At 46.0% G+C, this 26,189-nt stretch overlaps 1 protein-coding gene, 1 long non-coding RNA gene and 1 other non-coding gene across 4 annotated transcripts in view; 1 reads left to right on the forward strand and 2 right to left on the reverse strand.

The window, feature by feature from the left end:
• Positions 1 to 26,189, forward strand: part of SREBF2 (sterol regulatory element binding transcription factor 2) — a 75,982-nt gene that overhangs the window by 26,024 nt on the left and 23,769 nt on the right. The window contains exons 2-10 of one of the 2 annotated variants that reach the window (XM_032270163.1): positions 10,068 to 10,550; positions 11,544 to 11,725; positions 13,493 to 13,639; positions 16,364 to 16,585; positions 17,551 to 17,665; positions 17,823 to 18,004; positions 20,123 to 20,315; positions 20,836 to 21,017; positions 23,633 to 23,909. In XM_032270163.1, the coding sequence (XP_032126054.1) occupies positions 10,068 to 10,550; positions 11,544 to 11,725; positions 13,493 to 13,639; positions 16,364 to 16,585; positions 17,551 to 17,665; positions 17,823 to 18,004; positions 20,123 to 20,315; positions 20,836 to 21,017; positions 23,633 to 23,909 (1,983 nt within the window). The remainder of the gene's footprint in view (positions 1 to 10,067; positions 10,551 to 11,543; positions 11,726 to 13,492; positions 13,640 to 16,363; positions 16,586 to 17,550; positions 17,666 to 17,822; positions 18,005 to 20,122; positions 20,316 to 20,835; positions 21,018 to 23,632; positions 23,910 to 26,189) is intronic. The other variant, XM_032270164.1, reaches the window with a different exon arrangement.
• On the reverse strand, positions 1,782 to 1,900 carry LOC116544097. Its single transcript, XR_004265813.1, has one exon. It is a non-coding gene; the product is annotated as a 5S ribosomal RNA (ribosomal RNA).
• Positions 4,105 to 25,647, reverse strand: LOC116544069. The gene is made up of 4 exons (XR_004265798.1): positions 25,627 to 25,647; positions 22,028 to 22,033; positions 13,210 to 13,219; positions 4,105 to 4,205 (listed from the first exon to the last, which is right to left on the reverse strand). It is a non-coding gene; the product is annotated as an uncharacterized LOC116544069 (long non-coding RNA).

Genomic DNA, 26,189 nt, shown 5'->3' on the forward strand with positions numbered 1-26,189 from the left:
CTACAGGTGCATGCCACCATGCCCCACTAATGTTTGTATTATTTGTAGAGATGGGGTCTCGCTATGTTGCCCAGGCTGGTCTCAAACTCCTGAACTTGAGCAATCTGGTCACCTCAGCCTCTCAAAGTGCTGGGATTACAGTCATGTGCCACCACACCTAGCCAATAATTTTCTTCAACAAAATAAATTACAATTGAGTTCAAGAACTAAAAGATCGCTAGATCATCTGAGGTGGAAAAGAGTCCTTGGTAAAAGTAATTATAAGTAGTTTTGAAGTAGAATTGTGAAATTGGGAGTTTGGAGAAAGGAAGAGGGTAGTCACAAGTAGAAAAAAGGAGGCATGACACTTATATTCAAAGAAAGATTGCCCCACCCCACCCCTCAAAAGCATGTACAGAAAAGGGAGTGAGTATTTTTCCAGGGTGGATGATGAACTAAGGTGGACAGGAAGTGAAAACCCTTAGAACAGAAGGGCACAATTCATAGGAAGCTTGGAAGCTTGTTTTTAAGAATTTGATTTAATTTAAAAGGCTTTTGGATGAACAAGATACCCAAAGAAGACGATTGTCACTGGGCAGGAGATTGCAATTATTGCTTGCATTTTAGGGCTTCTCAATTGAAGGATGTAGTTGAAAGAGCCCAGTTCCTCAAGACCCGTCTGTCTCCAAAAAAAAAAAAAAAAAAAAAAAAACAATGAAAGTGGAGCTGCAGATCCCTCTCCTGTTCAGACTGTGAGAGCTGGCTCAGGTCCCCTGCTGTAGTGGCCCAGGAAAGCCTGGACTTGCTTTTTCCTACAGAGCTGACTCCCTCCGGGGCTACCATGAAAGGCTGGAGAGAGAGCCCTAGACAGAGAAGCCAGGAGACCATTTGAGAATTCCTTTGGGTTTCTTTCCTTCATGATTCCCTTTCTTCTCATTCTGAATTGTTTTATTTATTACGTAATATTTGGTATATGCAAAGGAATATATGACACCTTTGTGTATGTTACGAAACACAAGTATTTGAGGATCCCCACCTCCACCCAGTTTTCCTTTGTGGTTTCTTTGCCAGTAAAAGAGTTCACTCATCCGTTGCTTAAAATATAGGATGCTTGAGTCACCAGTTTGCCAGCCTGTGTCATTCAGCACCTCCTCCAGACTCTTCCCAGGAAGGTGACCCAAAATCCCCTTGAAGTACATGATACTGTCCCTGTGCTCTGATGTGCCCCCTGGTGTTTCAGAGTGGAGTGATTTTTAGACAGCAGTTTGCCTCTTAAAACCGTCCCTTTGTTTCCTACATTATTGCTTGCGTTTTAGGGCTTCTCATTTGAAGGATGTGGTTGAAAGAGCCCAGTTCCTCAACTGCTCCTTTGGGTGACTAGAGTGAGGGTAACTGATGTTTTTGGTCCTGGAGAAAGCAGTGGTGATCACAAATAGCGGAATGGTAGAGAAATGGTTATCTCACATTGACCTTCAGGTTTGATACTAGTCTACATTTGGTTTTAAAAATAATTATTAGAAAAAACATTGTAGATGGGGAGACGGGATCATTATAATGAAAGTTCTAGACATTCAGTCAGGATACTTGTTGGGAATTAGATTTTGCATTAATTTCCCTCAATGGTTTTAGTCCATCTCATTCCCAGTGGCCTACACGCATCACACACCATGCTTATTTCTATGTTCTTGTATTTGTTGGGCAACTCTAATATGAAAGCTAAAAAGAACAAAACGTTACAAATGAAGAAAGTTTCAGTGAATATTCCTGTAATCTTGAGGGTGAGGGTTTTTCTTTTTTTTTTAAGCCCACAGCACCCGGTATTCCCAGGCAGTCTCCCATCCAAGTACTAACCAGGCCCGACCCTGCTTTGCTTCCGAGATCTGACGAGATCGGGCGCATTCAGGGTGGTATGGCCATAGACGAGGGTTTTTCTTAAGTGTCACACAGAAGCCATGTGATTTCACTATACAGTATAAAATTTGTGTATAGTCAGTTCTGCTATAGTACAACATGTGTATTTCTAAAAATCACCATGCTATGCAAAACCATGCAATAAAAAACAGAGGGGGAGCGAGCATGTTGGCTCATGCTTGTAATCAGGAGGCTAAGGTGGGAAGATCGTATGAGGCAGGGAGTTCAAGACCAGCCTGTGTAACAAAGCAAGACCCCATCTCTCTGATAAATAAAAAATAAAAATTATCTGGGCATGGTGGTGTGTGCCTGTACTCCCAGCTACCCAAGAGGCTGCAGTGGAGGATCCCTTGAGCCTAGGAGGTGGAGGCTGCAGTGGGCTCTGATCATATCACTGCACTCCAGCCTGGGTGACAGAGTAAGACCCTGTCTCTAAAAAACCAAAACCCAGAACTTACTGGGAAATGGAGGATTAAAGATCACAACAATAAAAAATTTCATACATGACCAAAAAAAGGAAAGACTTATTTTTTAAAAAAAGATAGGGACCTAATGGTCAGACATGGGGGCTCATGCCTGTAATCCCAGCACTTCGGGAGGTCGAGGTGAACGGATCACAAGGTCAGGAGATTGAGACCATCCTGGCTAACATTGTCTCTACTAGAAATACAAAAAATTAGCTGGGCATGGTGGCACGCGCCTGTAGTCTCAGCTACTCGTCAGGCTGAGGCAGGAGAATCAACCCAGGAGGTGGAGGTTGCAGTGATCTGAGATCATGCCACTGCACTTCAATTTAGGCGGCAGAGTGAGACACTGTCTCAATTTTAAAAAAAAGATACCGAGGCAGGTGGATCACCTGAGGTCAGGAGTTCAAGACCAGCCTGGCCAACATAGTGAAACCCTGTCTTCCAAAAAAAAAAAAAAAAAAAAAAGATAGGGACCTAATAAAACAGCCATACAGTTTTATAGAACAGAAAAACTAAGAAATACGTAAATGTCACAATGTAAAGGCACTTGGGCTTGAAAAACACCTGAGGTTTGCTTGTGGGAAGTAGGTGTCATTAGGTTACAGCTTGGAAGTTATCAGGAAGGGGTAGAAGCAGGGCTCTCTGAAGTCTGATGGAAAGTGCTGATATAAGTGTGACAGATGTGATTCATAACACATGCAGTGACCTGATGAAGCTGGTAGATGTTTAAGGTGCATGTGTGTGTGCACACACATTTTGTGCATTCCTGCATGCTCATTTCAGCTGAATAAGGTTTTCTCTATTTCCTAGTATTCATCTTATACATAAGCAAATGCAAAACTTAACGTTATGCTCAAATTGTTGCTGGATATATCTGATGCATTGGAACAAATTCACATTTTCAAAGTAGAGTTAAAGCAAAAGAGTCAAAAAAAAAAACCCAAAAAAACCCCACCATGAATAATGCATACTAGCTAATACTAAGTGCCAGGCATGGTGCCATAGATTCCACATGAGTTATCTCAGTAACGCCATGAGTTAGCTATAATTGTTAGCCACATTTGTACAGATGAGAAATACTGCAGCTCAGAGAGGTAAAACTTGCCCCAGGTTCCAAGGGTAGGATATGGTGATTCTCTATTGCCATGTCATTCTTTTTTTCTGAACATATTAAAAGAGAAATAACAAAGTAGGGGAAATACTTGCAGACATATAAGAAAGAACAAATATCCATAATACCTGGAAGTTTTTAAAAACAGTAAAAAAAAAAAAAGACAAAATAGCCAGATAGAAAAATGGACAAAGGTCAAGAGCAGGCAGTTTACCAAGGAAGAAATACAAATCTCAATAAAATTGGGATTTAAAAAAAAAAGACTTTTGGCCTCAGTTAGTACTCAGTCATGCAAGACAAAACAATTCCATGTCGGTTTTTTCCATTATCAGATTGACAGAAATGGCTGTGGGGAAACATTAGCAGGAGCATAGATTTTTGAAACCTTTCCAAAGCACGTATACTGGTCCTTCGACCCAGCCATCTAACTTCTAGGAATTTATCCTAAGAACATAGTCAGATAAGTGGGGGATAAAAAGAGTTGTTAATAATGCTGAATAACGGGGTGTGGTAGCACATGCCTGTAATCCCAGCACTTTGGGAGGCCAGTAAAGAGGATCGCTCAAGCCCAGGAATTTGAGACCACCTTGGACAACATAGGGAGACTCTGTCTCTTTAAAAAAAAAAAAAAAAAAAAGGTTTCTTTAAAGTTAGCCAGGTTTGGTGATGCATGCCTGTACTCCCAGCTACTCGGGAGGCTGAGGTGGGAGAATGGCTTAAGCACAGGAGGTAGAGGCCTCATTGAGCCACACTCACATCACTGCCCTTGAGCCTGGGCAACAGAACAAGACCCTGTCTCAAAAAAAAAATAGTAATAATGATAATGGTGAAAAATGGAAGGCAATCATCCATCATCATTGAATAAATTAAACAAATTTTAATACGCTAATACTGTACGATGGCATACAACATGATGCTGTGGGACTCTGAGAAAGATAATGTTCATAATGGTTGACACTGGACGTTCTTCACATTTTATTAAGCAAAGGGAGCAAGGTGCAAAGTAACATATTCAGTGTGATCTCATTTTTGTAAAACCATTTGCATGCATGTATGCATGCTTATGTGTGCAAGCAAGCCTTGTAGAGGAAGAAGTGTAGAAGGGCACACGTTAAAACATTGACAATGAATGACTCAAGAGTAGTGGAATTGCTGGATGGTTTTAATTTTTGTTCTTTTCATTTATATGTTGCCTAAATTTTTCTTTAGTGAATATATTACTTTTATGATTTTAACAAATGATTTAAAACAGAGGTGGGTGCGGTGGCTTACACCTCTAATCCCACCACTTTGAGAGGCTGAGGTGGGCAGATCACCTGAGGTCAGGAGTTCAAGACCAGCCCGGCCAACATGGTGAAACCCTGTCCCTACTAAAAATACAGAAGTTAGCTGGGCATGGCTCTAATCCTAGTTACTTGGGAGGCTGAGGCAGGAGAATCACTTGAACCCAGTAGGTGGAGGTTGCAGTGAGCAAAGATCATACCACTGCAGGCCTGGGTGACGGTGTGAGACTTTATCTTAAAAAAAGTATTAAAAACATTGTCTAACACAAGATGCATAATACATACAAAATATAAGAATAAATGACCTTTGTAAACTAGGTTCCCAGCACCAAAAGGGCTGGATAACAAATACCTATTAAAGGATTATTGATAGATTGTGCAGTTGGGAGACACTGTAACCCCATTTGGAGGCTTCAGATTCTTTATTCTTTTTTTTTTTTTTTTTTTGAGACGGAGTTTCGCTCTCGTTACCCAGGCTGGAGTGCAATGGCGCGATCTTGGCTCACCGCAACCTCCGCCTCCTGGGTTCAGGCAATTCTCCTGCCTCAACCTCCCGAGTAGCTGGGATTACAGGCACGTGCCACCATGCCCAGCTAATGTTTTGTATTTTTAGTAGAGATGGGGTTTCACCATGTTGACCAGGATGGTCTCGATCTCTTGACCTCGTGATCCACCCTCCTCGGCCTCCCAAAGTGCTGGGATTACAGGCATGAGCCACTGTGCCCGGCCTCAGATTCTTTATTCTTGATCAGAATTAATCTGACCGGATTTCAGGTTACCTCATTTTCAGGTAGATGCTGCAAGGCTGAGCTGGGCAAAGTGATTTGTATTACCTCCAGGCCACAAGCTCCATAAAGTACATGTGAACTCGGGGTCTCTGTGAGTCATGGGGCTGCTTGCAATGTACGGATGATAACAGGAACCTCTAATTTTAGTCAGTTGCTTTTAGAGACCAGAAGCCAGATATAGTTTCCTGGGGCCTCACCTACTTTGTTAAGCAACTTAGCTATAAGTTTAAGAAGCAGCTAAAAACAGGACCAGGGGAGTGAGATGAGCTCAAATGTGCCAGCCTAGCTCCTGGGAGGCCTGTCTCTGGCCCTGGGCTCTGTGGGCTGCCGCAGGAACTGGAGCTTCATTTTCAAAGCTCCATAAAACTTGTACCTTCTCCCAGGCCTCGCTTTTCTGGGTTTCATGGCTCTCTGTGGAATTGAGAGCCTGTGTAATCACAGAATGTGAATGATCAGAGCAGGAAACAGTGAGGAGCCATTAGGACGTTCCCATGGGGTGTAGCTCAGAGTTACAGAGCACAGTTGCACCCTGGTTTCTTCCAGGCCTCTTCTTTTCTGGCACCGCAGACCAGATGGGGTCCTGGAGAGGCTCTGCGTGCCCTGCTGGAGCTTCCCAACACTCCTTTCTGCAGATGCTCCTCTTAACAGCCCCTCTGTACCACTCAGCCCAGTACCCGCCTGCCTGGCTGACTGGATATGGCTCCACTGGAGCTTTTTGGGCGTGGGTTGAAAGGGATTTTTTTTTTTTTTAATTTAAGCAGTTGCATTCCATCTGCCTACACACTCTCGGGCTTTGTGAACTAAGCTTTGTGACCTTTGTAGGTTACTTCACCACACCAGTCCATATCTTCTCCACAAAAGAGTTTCAAGTGTACTTGACAAAATGAGATCAGTGTGCCCCTGTGCCTGTGTAGTGGGTGCTCTGGAAGTATCACTAATAGGGACCTGCATAAGGGTCTGCCCTTCACCAAGCACTCTGGATAAATTATCTTATTAATCCTCAGAGCAAAGAGGCCAAGTGTGTATTTTCAAAGCAGCCTTTTGTAGTGAGGAAACCAAGATGTAGAGAGAAGTACTTGGCCATACTCACACCACTGGTTAGGTGGGCCTCTGGAGACTCACACCCAGGTCTGTCCAACACCAAAGCTTGTGCCCATCTATCAGGCCACCCTGGCCTTCTGCCCTCTTTAACTCTCCATGGATGAAAACTGTCGGCCAGTGAGTGATATTTTTCTGGCTTACAAAGCAGCCCTCTCTGTTGATTTCCCAGAGAGTTGGGATTTGGGGGGAATTCTGAAAGGTTCAACAAATTATTAGACTTCTCTTAATCGTTTTCTTAAAGGATTTTATCATTTTGTACCTGGAGTGTCAGGACTAAATTATGTTTTGTTTGAATGTGCTGAATTTGAGGACATTTCTTAGTTTAATCATGTACAAGGAATTGGAATTAGTACAAGTTGCAATATCTGTAGCAATCTGCCCATTTCTCCCTCACACAAGGCTGAGTGAGGACAGAGCTGAGTGTCAATCAAGGTGTCGGTAAATAATGCCACTATGTGGGAATTTGTTCTGTGAGATGCTGTTCTGCCCAGCTGGTTTAACTGACTGAATACTTCAGGTGCCTAGATTGAAATGCTACGCTCCAGTTATCCCGTATGGAGGCCACGCTAGAAAGCCCCAGCAGTTTTATATCTTTATTTACATTTATTTATGATTTATTTTTCCTATTCTTATGTAAGCTTCAAAAAATCTTTTTTTTAAATTTTATATTTATTTCCAGAGACTGACCTTTGATCAAAAAATCTTTAGTTGTTTTGTTTGTTTGTTTGTTTTATGTTAAGAGAAGAGATCCGGCTAGGTGCCGTGGCTAATGCCTGTAGTCCCAGCACTGTGGGAGGCTGAAGAGGGTGGGTTGCTTTTCAGGAGTTTGAGACCAGCCTGGGAAACATGGTGAAACCCTGTCTCTACAGAAAATACGAAAATTATCTGGGCATGGTGGCTCACACCTGTGGTACCAGCTACTGGGGAGGCTGAAGTGGGGCTTGAGCCTGGGAGGCAGAAGTTGTAGTGATCTCAAATTGCGACACTGCGCTCCAGCCTGGGTGACAGAGCAAGACCCTGTCTAAAAAAAAAAAAAAGGGTCTCACTGTGTTGCCCAGGCTGTTCTCAAACTCCTGACCTCAAGTGACCCTCCCACTTTGGCCTCACAATGCGTTGAGATTACAGGCGTGAGCCACCACACCCAGACTCAGCAGCTTTCTGTTTGTCAGATATACAAACATGCCCCAGCTCTGCCCTCCCAACACGCACGCGTGCACGCACAGTATCAGAGACCTGAAAAGGATACCCTGGTGGTGGTGGAGTGGAGGTTTGGGGGATTTTTTTTTTTGAGATGGAGTTTCACTCTTGTTACCCAGGCTGGAGTGCAATGGCGCAATCTCGGCTCACCGCAACCTCTGCGTCCTGGGTTCAGGCAATTCTCCTGCCTCAGCCTCCTGAGTAGCTGGGATTACAGGCATGCGCCACCATGCCCAGCTGATTTTTTGTATTTTTAGTAGAGACGGGGTTTCACCATGTTGACCAGGATGGTCTCGATCTCTTGACCTCGTGATCCACCCGCCTCGGCCTCCCAAAGTACTGAGATTACAGGTGTGAGCCACTGCGCCCGGCCGAATTTTTTTTTTTTAAAGAGACGGGGTCTCGCTATGTTGCCCAGGCTGGAATGCAGTGGCTATTCACAAGTGCAATCCCACTACTGATCAGCACGGGAGTTTTGACCTGCTTGGTTTCCGACCTGGGCTGGTTCACCCCTCCTTAGGCAACCTGGTGGTCCCCTGCTCCCAGGAGGTCACCATATTGATGTCGAACTTAGTTTAGACACCCGATCAGCATAGCGCACTACAACCCAGAACTCCTGGGCTCAAGTGATCCTCCCACCTCAGCCTCCCGAGTAGCTGGGACTACAGGCACGCGCCACTGCGCCCGGCTGGGGGAATGTTAATAGTGGTGGTGTGGTGGTTTTTGTTGTGGTATCCAAATCAGAGCATCATGTGGCCTTGAGGGTTTGGAAGGGAGGGGCCATAGTTCAAGAACAAGCAGTAGCTTCTTGGGATCGTATTAGAGACAGGAAAGAGAAAAGAACATGGACAATGTAGAGAATTATAGATCTGGAAAATATCTGGGACAAAGCCGAGGCCCCTGACTTCTCTACGGACCAATCATATGAAAAGAAGGGAGTCATGAGAGACGAGGGGTTAGTTGTGGGTTAAGTTGGGTTTTGGAAAGTCTTTGGGAAGATTGACCAAGGAAGAGGCCCTGGAAGCAGGCTTGAGACCCTTTGGGCTGGGAATTTAGGGGTCCCAGATACTTGGAACATGATCTAGAAAAGGGAACATGGTTTCCAGGTGAACACACCTTTGGACCCAAGATCTCTTGCCTAGAGGAAAGCGGTACAATCAGACAAGAGCCAACGTGAGCCCTCGGAAACATGTAGTCCAGGGTGGGGCCGACTTACTGTGTCCTTACCTGGCAACACACATGCACTGTGTTGCGGCAGAACACAAAGCTAGGAGGCAGAGAACTGGTTCTAATCACGTGTGACCTTGGCCAAGTTACTTTTCTCTCTTGGACTTCATATGTGGTCTTTCCATCCTTTCCACTCCTGAAGATCCGTGACTTAGGGGCCATCAACTTTGTTGTCCCTGAGTGTTTCCAAGAATGCCAACAGTGCCCAGGGCTTTACTCAGCTTGGAGAGAGAGCCTCCCTGTGGTAAGGAGGAAAGTGGCTAGAGCAAGTTAGGGTCTGCAGTGCTAGGATTGGAGATGGCCTCACAAGACAACGTTGCTATACTCATAGCCTTAGGGCAGTGACTGCCTACTTGCTACCTCATCGTCTCCAGCTCTAAAAAAGGCTGGGTGTGGTCGCTCATGCCTGCAATCCTAGCACTTTGGGAGGCCAAGGCTGGCAGATCACCTGAGGTCAGGGGTTCGAGACCAGCCTGACCTAGATGATGAAACCCTGTCTCTACTAAAAATACAAAAATTAGCCCGGCATGGTGGCAGGCGCCTGTAATCCCAGCTACTCAGGAGGCTGAGAAAGGAGAATCACTTGAACCCGGGAGGCAGAGGTTGTAGTGAGTTGAGATCGCACCATTGCACTCCAGACTAGGCAACAAGAGCAAAACTCTGTCTCAAGAAAAAAAGACGCGAAGTACCTTTGACAAAGCAGCACCACCAAGTACAAAGTTTCTTTTATGATTGACCAAAACAATCAGGAAAATGAGTGAAAGGGCCTGGAGGTGAGAGTGAGGAGGGAAAAGAACATCAAACAGATAAAATCCTGTCCTGTTGTCCCAGGACCTTGGTTGGACATCTTGGTCCAGGTGATTCCCACAAGAAAGAGTTTCCTGACCCATTTCGGCCACAGTTTTAGGAAAGCCATTGAGTTTTCATGCCTTAGTTTCTGAAGCAAGTTTACAAGTGACTATTTTGGATAGCAATAAAATTACTGCTTTTCTTTTGTTCACAGAGATGCTGCAATTTGTCAGTAATCAAGTGGGAGAGTTCCCTGACCTGTTTTCAGAGCAGCTGTGTAGCTCCTTTCCTGGCAGTGGTGGTACTGGTGGTAGCAGTGGTGGCGGCAGCGGCAGCAGCAGCAGTAGCACCGGCAGCAGCAATGGCAGGGGCAGCAGCGGCGGAGCTGTGGACTCTGCGATGCCAAGGTCATTTAGCCAGGTCCCATTACCTTCTTTCTCACCCTCAGCGGCTTCCCCACAGGCTCCAGCCCTGCAGGTCAAGGTCTCCCCCACCTCAGTTTCCACCACACCCAGGGCAACTCCTATTCTTCAGCCCCGCCCCCAGCCCCAGCCTCAACCTCAAGCTCAGCTGCAACAACAGACGGTAATGATTACCCCAACATTCAGCACCACCCCGCAGACGAGGATTATCCAGCAGCCTTTGATATACCAGAATGCAGCTACCAGCTTTCAAGGTGATTCAGAAATCAGATATGGTAGGGATTGATTGGTTCCAAAGTTTATGTGCTAGTTTGCAGACACTGTAAATATTTCTGTCCTCTTTGGGAATGACAGGTATATGAATATGGCCCTGTCTGAATGAGTTTCTGATAACTGGCAATAAGAATTGGTGCAGGAGCATGTCACATACTGCAGTTCAAATAGCTTAATAACTATTGTGCCTATTTCAAAAATACTTGGTTAAAAAAATCTAGCACGCATAGTAAACACAGGGCAATCCCGATAAGTAGTGGTAGAGGCTTGAATAAAGTTAAGTTTGAAATTGGCTAAGCGGCAGCCAGATCTCAGCCACCACAGTTGAGAATTATTCATTTGGCACACATCTGAGCATCCACTACTGAATATGACTTTTAATATAGGTGTAGCAGTTTCAAGTAGCAGGCCTCATGCTGGGCCCTCAGTATGTGTTGAGGGAATGGATGACTGAAACGGGCTTGTTCTTTCTGTGATGTGCTGCATCCCAGTGCCTTTTCATCATGTTTTCCTCTGACTCTGTGGGGAGCTCTGGGTGGGATTAGTATTGCCCTGAATTTCAAAGAATCTCATGGTTCTTCAGTGGAGTTGAAGAATTTGGAGGGGGATGTAAAGGCAAAAAGCTGAGACAGTCCTTCCAAAATACACTGAAGTCCAGAAAGGATGGGTAGAAATGAAGCCCCAGGGAGGAGTTGAATCTCAACATCTGTTAACTCCCTTGCTGGGTGCAGTCATTTGCTGATTAGCTTCCCTTTCCTCCACCTTGGCACCCAGAGTAATGAAACAATTTGTACTCATTCCCTCAGAAATTGATGCAGCCCTTATGGGATGTTCTTGTTGTCTAAACCAGCTTGTAAATGGCTACACACATCTTCTTCTTCAGCAGCTGGGGAGTTGGAATCGTTATGAAATACTCCATCCTCAGGTTACTGCTGCAGCTACAGTGGCAGAATGCATTCCTCATCTCTGTGCCTTTTTTCTCCTCTTCTCCCAAGTCCTTCAGCCTCAAGTCCAAAGCCTGGTGACGTCCTCCCAGGTACAGCCGGTCACCATTCAGCAGCAGGTGCAGACAGTACAGGCCCAGCGGGTGCTGACACAAACTGCCAATGGCACACTGCAGACCCTTGCCCCGGCCACGGTGCAGACAGTTGCTGCGCCACAGGTGCAGCAGGTCCCGGTAGGTGGCTGGAAGGGATTCAAGGAGGCACTGGTTGGGGCTGTTAACTGGTCCTTGATTGAAGATGTGGTCTACATACTGAGAAGGACCAGCAAGAGTGTACACAAAGCAGCTTGTAGGACACCAGGATGCACCTATGAGCAGTGTAGAGAGACCTGGCTGGTCCCATATCTGTAGATAGACACTGGCACTCAGGAAAGGCTGGTGCAGTCTTTTACGTACACATGTAATGGGCACAGAACTGAAATGAAATGTGCCAAATTGTTATGTCCCAGATAATTTTCTTTTTCACAGTGGGTTTTTTTTTTTTTTTTTTTGAGACGGAGTCTCACTCTGTCGCCCAGGCTACAGTGGAGTGGCTTGATCTTGGCTCACTGCAACTTCTGCCTCCTGGGTTCAAGCAGTTCTCCTGCCTCAGCCTCCTGAGTAGCTGGGACTACAGCGTGTGCCACCACACTCAGCTAATTTTTATATTTTTAGTAGAGACGGGTTTTCACTATGTTGGCCAGGCTGGTCTCGAACTCCAGACCTCGTGATCTGCCCGCCTTGGCCTCTCAAAGCACTGGGATTACAGATGTGAGCCACCATGGCTTCCATAGTTTTATGTTTTCCATATTTTCTACTCTACTGTAGATGCTGAACATATATTACTTTTGGATTGGCGGAGGGGCATGTGGTGTTTTTGGTTTTTTCTTTTTTGAGATGGAATTTTGCTCTCGTTGCTCAGGATGGAGTGCAGTGGCACAATCTCAGCTCACTGCAACCTCCACCTGCTGGGTTCAAGCGATTCTCTTGTCTCGGCTTCCTGAGTAACTGGGATTACAGGTGCCTGCCACCACACCCAGCTAATTTTTTGTATTTTTAGTAGAGGTGGAATTTCACCGTGTTGGCCAGGCTGGTTTTGAACTCCTGGCCTCAACAATCTACCCGTCTTGGCCTCCCAAAGTGCTAGGATTACAGGCCTGAGTCATTGCGTCTGGCTGGGGGCATGTATTATTTTTATAATCAGAAAAAAATGTCTTTATGTTATATATCATCGTGGACTATATTTTCTTATTAACAAGGTAATTTGTTTTTAAAAATTCAGGTTTATTATTTTTGCTTCTCAGTCGTGTTTCTGGCTTTCCTGAGTCCATCAAAGTCAGACCCTCTCCTCTCTGCCACCCACCCTGCCCATCTCTGCTCTGTTCCTGCTGGGCCACTGGCACCACCCTCCTGAAAGTCTTTTAGCCTTAAAACCCAGGACCTAGCTTGGCGCCATGGCTCATGCCTGTAATCACAGCACTTTGGGAGGCTGAGGCAGCTGTATTTCTTGAGCCCAGGAGTTCAGGACCAGCCTGGGCAACATGATGAAATCCTGTCTCTACAAAAAATTAGCCAGGCATGGTGGCACACACCTGTAGTCCTAGCTACTGAGGAGGCTGAGGCAGTAAGATCACTTGGGCCCAGGAGGTCAGGGCCACAGAGAGCTGAGATTGCGCCACTGCACTCAGCCTGGGCAACAGAGAGTGACCCTATTTCAGTTAAAAAAAAAAAAGAAAAAAAGAAAAGAAAAGCCAGGACCCTCTTTAGCGAGCCCTGCTTTCTCCCACTGAACCCAGTATTCAGCCTGTACAAAATAACTTTTGAAATGACCTTTATGATTCTCAATTTCATAAAAATTATATCATTTCTCATTCTTTCTTGGAAGGTCTGTGCAATGAGAAAGGAATGCAAAACAGAAGGATAATGCTATCATCCTTTTCCTTTTTTTCCTTCTTCATTCAGGTCCTGGTCCAGCCTCAGATCATCAAGACAGATTCCCTTGTTTTGACCACACTGAAGACAGATGGCAGCCCTGTCATGGCTGCAGTCCAGAACCCGGCCCTAACCGCCCTCACCACCCCTATCCAGACGGCTGCCCTTCAAGTACCAGTAAGAGCTGCCTTCTTCCCCTTCCTCCTCCCTCCCCCTTCATTCCTGGAGGTGTTAGTCTTCAGAGATGTTAAATCTCTATATGCTGAGTAGGTATGGGAAGTTCTGTAGCATGAATCAGTCGAATTGTAAATGTCACCCCTCTTAGTCATTTTTTCACTTGAAAAAGTATTACCAATGTGTGTTAGATGTGGGAATACTGGGGTTTACAAAAGGGTAGTAAAGGATAGCAGAAGGACTTGTTCTTGCCTAATAGCTCCACATAAGATCATTCACCTCTTAAGTCCTGCTGATGGCTTCTGAAGGGGCCTAGGGCTACCGGGCAGGGAAGGGCTCCAAGGTAAGGTACATGGAAGGCACCCCATCCTTCAATTTTAGGTTCTCAGCTGCTTTCAGCATCCTATAGCATGAGAATCTGATAGAGCAAATGGTGATTGAAATTTGGAAGCACTAGCTTTATTCATAAAAGCCAAGAACTAGAAGCAACTCAAATGTCCAGCCACAGAAGAATAAGCACATTGTGATATATTCATACAATGAAATTATGCCTAGCAATTAAAAAAAAGAACTGCTGGCCAGGCACAATGGCTCATGCCTGTAATCTCAGCACTTTGGGAAGCCAAGGTGGGTGGATCAGCTGAGGTCAGGAGTTTGAGACCAGCCTGGCCAACATGGTGAAACCCCATCTCTACTAAAAATATAAAAATTAGTGGTGCATGCCTGTAGTTCCAGCTGCTTGGGAGACTGAGGCAGGAGAAGTGCATGAACCTGAGAGGTGGAGGTTGCAGTGAGCCGAGATTGCACCACTGCACTCCAGCCTGGACGATAGAGTGAGACTCCATCTCAAATAAATAAACAAATAAAATTACATGGAGCTGTCCCTCAAAAATAGTGTGTTTAGCCAAAGGAGCCTATCACAAAAGAGTTCATGCTAATGTTTCCATTTATATGAAGTTCAAAAAAAGGCAAAATGAAGCTGTGGCGCTAAAAGTCAGGACAATGATGACAAGGAGGGGAGGGGCGTGCAGGAACCTTATAGAAATGGTCTATATCTTGGTCTGAGTGAGTGGTTACATACATTGTGTACATATGTAAAATTCATCAAGCTATAAACTTAAGATTTGTGGTTTTTATTGTGCATGACTTGTTTGCAACTAATGAAATTGAGCACCTTTTAATTTATTTACTGGCCATTTAGATATTGAGGCCATTATTTAAGAAAATAAACTAAAATTGGGCTGGGGCCAGTGGCTCACGCCTATAATCCCAGCACTTTGGGAGACTGAGGCAGGCGGATCCCCTGAGGTCGATAATTCAAGACCAGCCTGGCCAACATGATAAAACTCCATCTCTACTAAAAATACAAAAATGAGCCAGGCATCGTAGCAGGCGCCTATGTTCCCAGCTACTCAGGAGACTGAGGCAGGAGAATCACTTGAACCTGGGAAGTGGAGGTGGTAGTGGGCTGAGATCACACCACTGCACTCCAGCCTGGGCAACAGAGAGAGACTCTGTCTCAAAAAAAAAAGCGGGGGGCTGGGGGCGGAGGTTCACGCCTGTAATCCCAGTACTTTGGTAGGCTGAGGTGGGCGGATTACCTGAGGTCGGAAGTTTGAGACCAGCCTCAACAACATGGAGAAATCCCATCTCTACTAAAAATACTATATTTTTAGGATGTGGTGGCGCATGTCTGTAATCCCAGCCACTCTGGAGGCTGAGACAGGAGAATTGCATGAACCTAGAAGGTGGAGTTTGCGGTGAGCTGAGATTGTGGGCAACAAGAATGAAAATCCATCTCAAAAACTCTGTCTCAATAAAAAAAAAGGAAAGAAAATAAAATTAGAAAAAGTAAGAGGGGAAAACAGAGATGAAGAATAAAAGGGAGGGACCTCCATGGTTGGCCTATTTACTTAATCAAATGGCTCTGATAGAGAGTGTCACTTCTGCCCTTGAGCTTTTTGATGGCCAAATTGTATAAAGAAATGCAGTAATTTGCTTAATTGTCATTTGAGAGGAAAAATGTGTCATATACTAGGAGAGAGTTTTCTCTGGTGCCAACTTGTGGTTCACCGTGTACAAGTTTAGAGGTGGTTAACAGTTTGACAGCAAAGCAGAAATCATATGACTTGTTTCTGGCATACCTAGATCAAAAGTTAAAACATATTTAGCCATGTTAATCCTCTTGTGGTGTAGTTTATTAAAGGCGATTTTTTCTTTTGAAACGAAGTCTCACTGTTGTTGCCCAGGCTGGAGTGCAGTGGCGCGATCTCAGCTCCGTGAGATCTTGGCTCACTGCAACCTCCGCCTCCCAGGTTTAAGTGATTCTCCTGCCTCAGTCTCCGGGTACACGCCACCACGCCCAGCTAATTTATTTTTATTTTTTTGTATTTTTAATAGAGATGGGGGTTTCGACATCTTGGCCAGGCTGGTCTCGAACTCCTGACCTCTTGATCCACCTGCCCCAGCTTCCCACAGTGCTGGGATTACAGGCATGAGCCACCGCGCCCGGCCTTGATGGTGATTCTTAAAGGGAGGTAGTAACCGAGGTATCGTGGCTCCTGAGACTTCTTGGGGCCTGACTTGATTAACCGAGGAAGAGTCCCAGATCTCATGAAGTACTGCCAGGTGTGGCAACATTTGGCCAGGGTGGGCAGGTCTGTGTTGAGGTTGCTTTACTTAGGCTAACAAAGGGATCATTCTGCTCTGTACCTGTGCCTGTTCTAGACCCTGGTGGGCAGCAATGGGACCATTCTGACCACAATGCCTGTAATGATGGGGCAAGAGAAAGTGCCCATTAAGCAGGTACCTGGGGGAGTCAAGCAGCTTGAGCCCCCCAAAGAAGGAGAAAGGCGGACAACGCACAATATCATTGAGAAACGATATCGCTCCTCCATCAATGACAAAATCATCGAATTGAAAGACCTGGTCATGGGGACAGATGCCAAGGTGGGTGCCAAGCAAAATCGTGTTTTATGCCTCACCATCTCCCATCTACCTGCTTTTGCTTCAAAAGCTTAGAGAAGTCCCAGGCTCAAGATAAGTGAATACAAGAACGAGTTAGAGGTGCTTGTGTCAAAATTATAAAATATTAAGAAACAGCAGGGGACTGGTGAGGGTTGTTAAGGCAGTGACCCACTGAGACCTTTGACTCCCGGCTATGCTCTGCAGTGATGGGGGACCCCATTGTCAGAGGCAGAGAAAGATGCCTGCACTCACTATTTCCAGTACAGGACTGTGTGTACTTGGAGTCAGCTGATGGCATAGTTTTAGCTGTGTTTAGGGGTTACCTTTTAGGGAAAAGAAAGAAAAAACGTTGAGTCTTTGACCAACAGGAAATAGAGGAAATTGACTTTCCAAATGCTTCTGGTGTTTCAATGAATGTGTCATCTAGAAATAGGAGATTTTATTTTTAAAACCTATTATCTATTTTTAAACCCTATTTTGAAAGAAAATTGTATTATTTTCCTTGTCTACAAATCTGAAAGGTACACATCTTAAGTAAAAATATAGGCCTTAAGATAACTGTCCAAAAATGCTGTGGTTGTTTCATTTGTTTTCCTTAAAGTTTGTTTTGGTGCTAAGACTATTATAAGTAGGAACAATAGCTAGTATTTATTTATTGAGTTTCAACTATTTGCTAGGCTTGAGGCTAAGCTCTTTACGCTCATTATCTCATTTAGCCCTCGGGGCAGCGATTCACATTATCTCCATGTTAAGGAGGAGGAAAGTGAGGTTCAGAGATACAGAATAACTTGTCCCTGGTAGCACAGCTAATCACTGGGAAGGCCAGCACCTGAACTTGGTTTCTCCCCTCACAGAGCCATGGCCTCAACCCAAGTGCTAGGGCTCTGCTCTCTTCACCCTGTAGCCTGCACTAGTCTCACTGTGTTTTCCCTTGTCTTCCTTCCCAGATGCACAAGTCTGGGGTTCTGAGGAAGGCCATTGATTACATCAAATACTTGCAGCAGGTCAATCATAAACTGCGCCAGGAGAACATGGTGCTGAAGCTGGCAAATCAAAAGAACAGTAAGTGTGCTCGCTGAGAAAAGGATTGTCAGACCATCCTGTGTTGGGCACTGGGCAGGGCCCACAGACGTGCACGAGACCTAACCAGGCCCAGCCCCCGCCCAGGTGGGGCTTTCTAAAAGCAGATCATTTTCACCAGCTGGGGTTTTCTTTGCAGAGCTTCTAAAGGGCATCGACCTAGGCAGTCTGGTGGACAGTGAGGTGGATCTGAAGATCGAGGACTTTAATCAGAATGTCCTTCTGATGTCGCCCCCAGCCTCTGACTCAGGGTCCCAGGCTGGCTTCTCTCCCTACTCCATTGACTCTGAGCCAGGAAGCCCTCTTTTGGATGATGCAAAGGTACAGACTTTTGAAATCTCTTCATCCCTGGAATCTTTCCCATTTCCCCTAAAAAAGTAGCTGGGAGGCCACAGTTAAGCGGCCAGGCCACATGTTCAGAGGGCCTAGCCTGGAGAGGATCAGGAATTCTGTTAAATTAGCCAGGTCCTGGAGAATAAAGAAAACTGACTCTGTGGGGGAAACAGTCCCTCAGGTTTAACTGATCTTTGCTGATGGGCCCCGTCAGAGAGAAATGAGTACCAGATCCAGAATGAGAATTCGAAGTAGCTGTTTTGGGGGCGTTGGGAGCTGCTAGAGGCGCCTCATTGCTTCGCTCTGCCTTTAATGGGCCTGGCAAGACCACTTTGGGAGGCTGATCAGTTGGTTTAGGATGAGGCTGCCTCTGGGTCTTCTTTTCAGAAATGTTTACAGCTTGCAGCCTAACAGATAACATTTCACCTAGGACCTTCAATCGTCAAAGAAAGCCCCTGGTAACTGTAGTTTAATGGAATTACTTAAGAGAGGCTCTGAACCTAATGATCTTGCTGGGAACCTGTACAGACCACTGGGTTCTGTAGTGTATTTTGACATTGGCAGTTTCTGACTCTGAAAGCACAAAGTTCCCTTCTAGTTTTTTTTTTTTGACTAAGCTGTTTATTGTATCATATACTTTATTTTACTAAGGAAGCTCTGTTTTTGAAACATTCTTATAAATGTGATTCTGTTTGGTAACAACAGGCTGTTTGACATATAAATTGAATTAGCTGGGCTTCTGAGTCATCAGAAGAAATCTTAAATGGTTTTAAAAAATTGAAAAGAGGCCGGGCGCGGTGGCTCACGCCTGTAATCACAGCACTGTGGGAGGCCAAGGCGGGTGGATCACGAGGTCAAGAGATCGAGACCATCCTGGTCAACATGGTGAAACCCCGTCTCTACTAAAAATACAAAAATTAGCTGGGCATGGTGGCGCATGCCTGTAATCCCAGCTACTCAGGAGGCTGAGGCAGGATAATTGCCTGGACCCAGGAGGCGGAGGTTGCAGTGAGCCGAGATCGCGCCATTGCACTCCAGCCTGCGGAACAAGAGCGAAACTCTGTCTCAAAAAAAAAAAAAAAAAAAAATTGAAAAGAAGTGACATGCTATATACACATTGAGGCTCAGGGGAGATCTGGTTCCAGCCCTCCTGCTATAAAATGAGGAGTAGGGTGGGTGTAGACAATGGTAGGGTTTTAGAACAGGTAAAATCCTTTAGATGGATTCACACTAAATACAGTCTTTGATCAACTTTATTGAGGTATAATTTTTTTTTTTTTTTTTTTAAATGGAGTTTCGCTCTTGTTACCCAGGCTGGAGTGCAATGGCGCAATCTCGGCTCACTGCAACCTCCACCTCCTGGGTTCAGGCAATTCTCCTGCCTCAGCCTCCTGAGTAGCTGGGATTATAGGCACGCGCCACCATGCCCAGCTAATTTTTTTTTGTGCTTTTAGTAGAGATGGGGTTTCACCATGTTGACCAAGATGGTCTCGATCTCTTGACCTATCCACCCACCTCGGCCTCCCAAAGTGTGGGGATTACAGGCGTGAGCCACTGCACCCGGCCCAAGGTATAATTTAAATGCAATAAAATACACCTACTTTAAATGTACAGGACCAAGAGTTTTAACATAATGTACAGTACTGTGTAACTATCAGTTTAATCAAGATGTAGAACATTTCCATCACCCCAAAAAGTGCTTTGTACATCTTTGCAGGTAGTTTCCCACACCACTCTCCAGCCTCAGACAATGACTGATTCATTGGTTTACTGTTACTTTAGATTTGTTTTACTTGTTCTGGAATTAGACAGAAACAGAGTCATACAGTGTGTTCTCTTTTGTGGTAGAGCTCTATTTTAAAAGAATCTCTCTTCTACCTTTGTTCTTCGGAACACGTACTTTTCTCAGTTAGCAAGCAGGTGAATGTGCCAATATTTGGGCACAGTTAGTGAATTATAGGCTTCTCAGTTCCCATCTGGCTTTAGTCCTGAGTTAATGGACTTGAATTTAAACCTTATAACCATTTCTCAATATATGTATGTATTTATAAAGTGCTATAAAAACCTATGCAGTATTTATTCCAACCTTGAGGCCTTGTTTTGAAGGTCAAAGATGAGCCGGACTCTCCTCCTGTGGCACTGGGCATGGTAGACCGCTCACGGATTCTTCTGTGTGTCCTCACCTTCCTGTGCCTCTCCTTTAACCCCTTGACCTCCCTGCTGCAGTGGGGAGGGGCCCACGACTCTGACCAGCACCCACTCTCAGGCTCTGGCCGCAGTGTCCTGTCATTCGAGTCAGGTAGGTGGAGGCACCTTGCATCACCTGGGCGTGGCTGGAGCACTCTGGCAGCAGAAGGACCCTGTGTACAGACTTCTCAGCTTGGCTACCAGGTCCCAAGGGGCTTTTATGGTGGGCCGCCACCTGCTTACTTCTGATAGGGACTGGAAAAAGTTGCATTTTGGAAGTAACAAAGCAAGCCCAAGTTTAGTCAGAATGAGCAAAACAAATCAGGAACTTACACTAAATACCCTGGGGTGGAGGGGTGGTACCTATTTGAAGGAGGATATGGTGTTTTTTACCTGAGTGGCAAAACCAGTGCCTTAACCCCCCTTACAAGCTAAAAGATTTTTGTGGTACTTGGCTCCATAATGACAAGGGCTACAGTCATTAGCCCTGTTTAGATTATAGAATTACTTGCCCCTCTTTCTGAGAATGAAGTAGAAGCCTCTTCCATGTGATAATGTGCTGGGGTCTGTCAGGTGCCTGGCTGCTCTGCAAGGCCTTTCCTGGCAGGCTCTGCTGAGACACTCCTCCTTAGGTTCTGGGGGCTGGTTTGACTGGATGATGCCTACTCTTCTCTTATGGCTGGTAAATGGTGTGATTGTCCTGAGCGTCTTTGTGAAGCTGCTGGTCCATGGGGAGCCAGTGATCCGGCCACACTCTCGCTCTTCGGTCACCTTCTGGAGGCACCGGAAACAGGCAGACCTGGATCTCTCCAGAGTGAGTTCTGTGACCGCCCTGCCCCATCCTCCACAGACTTGACCAATAATTCAGCAACTCATGTTGAATCCTCCCTGTGAAGAAAGTCCTGTGATAGATGCTTGTGGTGACTGAGAGGAAAAGGGGACCCTGCTGCTGAATAGTCACAGGGCAGTGGAGAGGGCGTCTGTGCATAATTAATTCCAGGGACATAAGAGGATCTATGTCTCTGGTATGACAGAGGAAGAATAAAGTTGAGTTCTGAGGGAGGGGTTCTAGGGCTTGAGCGGGGCTGCCAAGAGCAAGAAGGAAGGGCAGGCAGGACAGAAGAACCTTCCAACCCGAAGGCATGAATAGACAGGCTGTTTGGAGACTGGCAGGTTCCAGGGTGTGTTGAGTGTGGGATATGTCAGAGAGAGAGGAAGGCAAAGGCTGATAGTGTGTCTAGGCCCAAATTGGAGAGGGCTTTCACTAGGAACTGATTTGGGGCTTTATTCTCAGTTCTCTAAAGAACCAGAAAAGGTTTTTGAGTAGGAAAACCAGCTGAAAGTTTTCATTTGAAATCAACAGGGAATTTATGGAAAAGATTCTGGGGCAACTCACAGCATTGAAGGAAGAGTTAAATATCCACATTTCAGGAGGAACAAGAACCAGAACACTCCTCAGCAGCAGCGAGCCATGAGCCTGCTCTCCCTGCCTCTCCAAGCTGCAGGCTCATTAGTGAGAATCTAATTGGCCATCCTAGATCCGTCAGCCTTGCTGGGGCTATGGGTCTCAGAATATAGATGTGATTTTAAGAGGCCTGTTCCCAGGGCATAACATCCCAAGATGTATAGCCTAGTGGCAGGCTTAGGTGTGTGTCTTACAGGCATCATTCTAGTGGCTGTGAAGGATAGATAGGAGGGAGATGTGAAATTCATGGAACCTAGAAACAAGTTAGGGACTTTTTTTTTTTTTTTTTGAAGTAGAGACAAGGTCTTACTATGTTGCCTGGCTGGTCCCAAACTCCTAGGCTCAAGTGATCCTCTCACCTTGATCTCCCAATGTGTTGGGTTATGATCTACCACGCCTGGCTGAGTCAGGGGGCTCTTGAAATAGACTAAGTAAGAGATGATGGCAAGGAACTGGAATTAAAATGAAAGGTTTGAACTGAATAAATATTTGAAATGTAATATTTGGAAAGGAAGTGATAGTGACATTGACGCAAGGACCAGAGAGGCTGGAAGATGGAGCAGACTCCATCTAGGCCACGTTGCCTGGAAAAGCTGGGAGAGGCCTCTGTAGCAAGAGCAGTGATTGGGAGGCAGGCCATGGGGACTGAGGCGGGGCAGTGCCAGAGTGCTGGGAAGCGTGTCTGTCAGGAGAGTGTTCTTAGGGAGAACTGGACTGGGGAGTCAAGAGGGGTGAGAGCCGAAGACTGGGACCTAGGAATAGCCCACCGTTGAGAGAAAGGCAGGGGAGGAGCCAGGGAGCACCTGCCTCTTTTGGGATCTGCAAGTGCAGGTCCTTCTGGCTGAAAAGATAGAGCCACCTTAGAGACTGTTGCCCTCAGGACATCTTTTCTTTTCCCTTGTCCAGTCCAGTAATGATATGGGAAGCAAAGCACAGATAGTATACCAGCTGCCTAATAGAGGAAAAGAGGAGAATTTACTTCAGTTTCCCAAGACTTTATAGCCTGCCTTCTAGTTCCCAACAATAAGAAAGCAAGTTGTCTTGAGAACGGTGTAGTAGACTCTCTATTAGACCCTCCGAGATTGACAAAGATGAGTTCATCTGAATCCTAGGGTAGGATAGTTTAGCTGTGAGTTTGCCTAAAACTCTGATTCTTAAACTTTAGCAGGCAAGAAGCCAGGTGCTGTGGCTCATACCTGTAAATCCCAGCTACTGAGGAGGCTGAGGTGGGAGGACTGCTTGAGCCCAGGAGTTCAAGAGCAGCCTAGGCACCATAGCAAACCCTTATCCCTAAAAATGAAAAGAAAAACATTAGCAGGCATGGCATGAGAATCACCTTGAAGGCTGCCAGAGGTTCTGATTCAGTAGCCCTGGGGTAAGGTCCAAGTGCTTGCATTTCTAACAAGCTCCTAAGAGCTGATGCTACTGGCCTCTGGGGGCCACACTTTGAGACCCTGAAAGCCTAAAGGATCATGCAGTTTATCTAAATCTGTGTCACCATCTTATGTCTAAAAGCTACTGTTGGCCAGGTGCAGTGGCTCACACCTGTAATCCCAGCAGTTTGGGAGGCTGAGATGGGTAGATCACTGCCTCCGTGAAGATGGTTTGAGACCAGCCTGACCAACATGGTGAAACCCCGACTTTACTAAAAATACAAAAAAAAAAAAAAGCTACTGCGAGGGAACTCTGACCAGCAGTTGCTCAAAGAAAGAACACAATACAATCTCAATTGAGTAAAAAGCCTGGAAGGAAATACCTCAAAATGTCAGCAGGGATTCTTTCTGGGGACTGAGATTGTGGATTGTTTTGTTTTACTTTCTTCTAGCTTTCTGAAGTTTCCCTCATTTTTATAATGAGTATACATTAATCCCTCTGATGACGGGAGGTGGGGGGAATAGAAGTCTATCAAAACAGAAAGCCAGAGCAAGGCCAGTGACCATTAACACCCTCTTGATACTTTGTAGGGAGATTTTGCAGCTGCTGCCGCCAACCTGCAAACCTGCCTGGCAGTTTTGGGCCGGGCACTGCCCACCTCCCGCCTGGACCTGGCCTGCAGCCTCTCCTGGAACGTGATACGCTACAGCCTGCAGAAGCTACGCCTGGTGCGCTGGCTGCTCAAGAAAGTTTTCCAGCACCGGCGGGCCACACCAGCGACCGAGGCAGGCTTTGAGGACCAAGCTAAGACCAGCGCCCGCGATGCGGCTCTGGCCTATCACCGGTTGCACCAGCTGCACATCACAGGTGAGGGGGTGGCAGCTGCCTGGCTTGCTACAAGGCTTCTTGTGCTACCTCACCTCCTTAGCTTGATTTGCCAGTTCTGCACCCTAGTTGAAGCCCCTTTAACGCTGCTCTTTTAGAGTGGCTGGACCAACCTTCTGCCTGTTTCCATAGATGTAAGGATGGCTTGTTGCTTTAGCTCGTCAGTTCTCAGATCCGCTTGTTTTCATGAAATCATCACTATACTCAGGATGTGTCCTATAAACAGTGGCACATTGTAGATAAGTTGGCAGTGTTTTTCTTTAGTGATACTTAATGGTGAGACTTAAAATTGATGACATCTTAAATTCAATGAAATATGATCATTTATTTCATTCCATAAGCTCCTGCTGTAATAGAAAGGCAGAGAGATCAGCAAGTGAATGACAGTTCAGTGTGAATATGTCAGACTTAGCTAAAGGAACATGTTTTTGTTGGGAGGGAGTGGGTACCCGTTGGGTAGGGTTTCAAGAAAGGCTTTCTGGGAAAGTGACGTCTTGGCTTTGCATAGAAGGATGCTCTGCAGGAGATGACCCTTCTGGGCAGAGGGATGTTCCCAAAGAGGAGCCCCACCTGCGGTGGCTCTTGAGAATAAGCCTTCAGTGGTCCTAAAGGGAGCCAGGGCACAAGGGCAGTGCTCAGACCATGATGGATCTGGATACCAGCCGGGGGATCTTGTAGTGTATCAGAAGGATTCAGTGAAAAGCATTAGGAAAATAATGATATGATCAGATTTCTGCTTCTCAAGTTTAGAAGAGTCAGGCCAGGCCTGGTAGCTGACTCGCGCCTGTAGTCCCAGCACTATGGGAGACCAAGACAGGAGGATCACTTGCACTCAGGAGTTGCAGTCCAGCCTTGACAATGTGGTGAAACCCCATTTCTTCAAAAAATACAAAAATTAGCCAAGCGTAGTGGTACATACCTGTAATCCCAGCTACTGGGGAGGCTGATGGAGAATTACTGGAGCCTAAGGGGTCAGGGCTCCAGTGAGCTGAGACTGCACCACAGCACTCCAAAAAAAAGTTTAGAAGATTCACTCTGATGGCAGATAAGGAGTGGATCCCAGAGGAGTTAGGGAAGCCAAATAGAAGCTGTTGCAGATTGAAGATGAGAGATGCTGAAAGGACAGTTGAGAGGAAAGTAGAAGGTGGATTGATTGGACTGATAGATGAAGAAAGGAGTCAGCTAAGATGGTTCCCTGGTTCTTCCTTGGGAGTTTGCGTGAATCGTGGTGCCACCAACAAAGGTAAGGACAACAAGGAAGAGAAACTTTCCAGGGAAAAGATGATGAGTTCCCTTTTGGACACTTGCTTGTGAGATGTGGAGGGGAGGTGGACATGCAGGATCTGCAGCCAGAGACCTACAGGTGAGCGTGAAAAGCAAGGGAGCTGATGAGAGTGGATGTGGTGAAAAGAAGACCCTCAGGGCCATTCAGAGGAACACCCACATGTAAAGATAAGCTGGGTGCAGTGGCTCATGCCTGTGATCCCAGCACTTTGGTAGGCCAAGGCAGGTGGATCACTTGAGGTCAGGAGATCGAGACCAGCCTGGCCAACTTGGCGAAACCCCATCTTTACTAAAAATACAAAAATTAGCTGAGTGTGGTGGCGCACGCCTGTAATCCTGGCTACTTGGGAGGCTGAGGCAGGAGAATCACTTGAACCCAGGAGGTGGAGGTTGCAGTGGGCTGAGATTGTGCCACTGCACTCCAGCCTGGGTGACAAGAGTGAAACTCTGTCTCAAAAAAAAATAAAAATAAAAGAACAGATAGAGGCTGGCACAATGGTTCACATCTGTAATCTCAGCCCTTTGGGAGGTGAAGGCAGAAAGTTCGCTTGAGCCCAGGAATTTCCCAGTAGCTGGGAAACACAGGGAGACTCATTGCTACAAAAAAAAAATTCAAAAAATTGACTGGTCTTTGTGGCGTGCACCTGTGGTCCCAACTACTTGAGAGGCCAAGGTGGGAGGATCACTTGAGCTTGGGATGTACGTCGAGGCTGCAATGAGCTGTGATCGTGCCACTGTACATGCACACAGAAATGAACAGATAGAAGACGAGGAGTTAGGGGCAGAGGCTGCCTGAGAGGAGCAGTTGGAAAGGTCTGAGGAGACAGAGAGGCTTAGTGTTGGAGGAGCAAGGGCAGAGGGTTGAGGAGGGGAGATTGTTGCAGGGACACCCAGTAAGATGAGGGCCAGGAATAATAGTAGGATGTGGTAACTGGAAGGTGTTGGATGCCCTGGTGGCTGCAGGGAGCTTCAGCCAAA

This window comes from Sapajus apella, unplaced genomic scaffold (genome assembly GCF_009761245.1).
Source record: "Sapajus apella isolate SASKATOON/1434 unplaced genomic scaffold, GSC_monkey_1.0 scaffold205, whole genome shotgun sequence".
In the NCBI taxonomy this organism is placed as follows: Eukaryota; Metazoa; Chordata; class Mammalia; order Primates; family Cebidae; genus Sapajus; species Sapajus apella.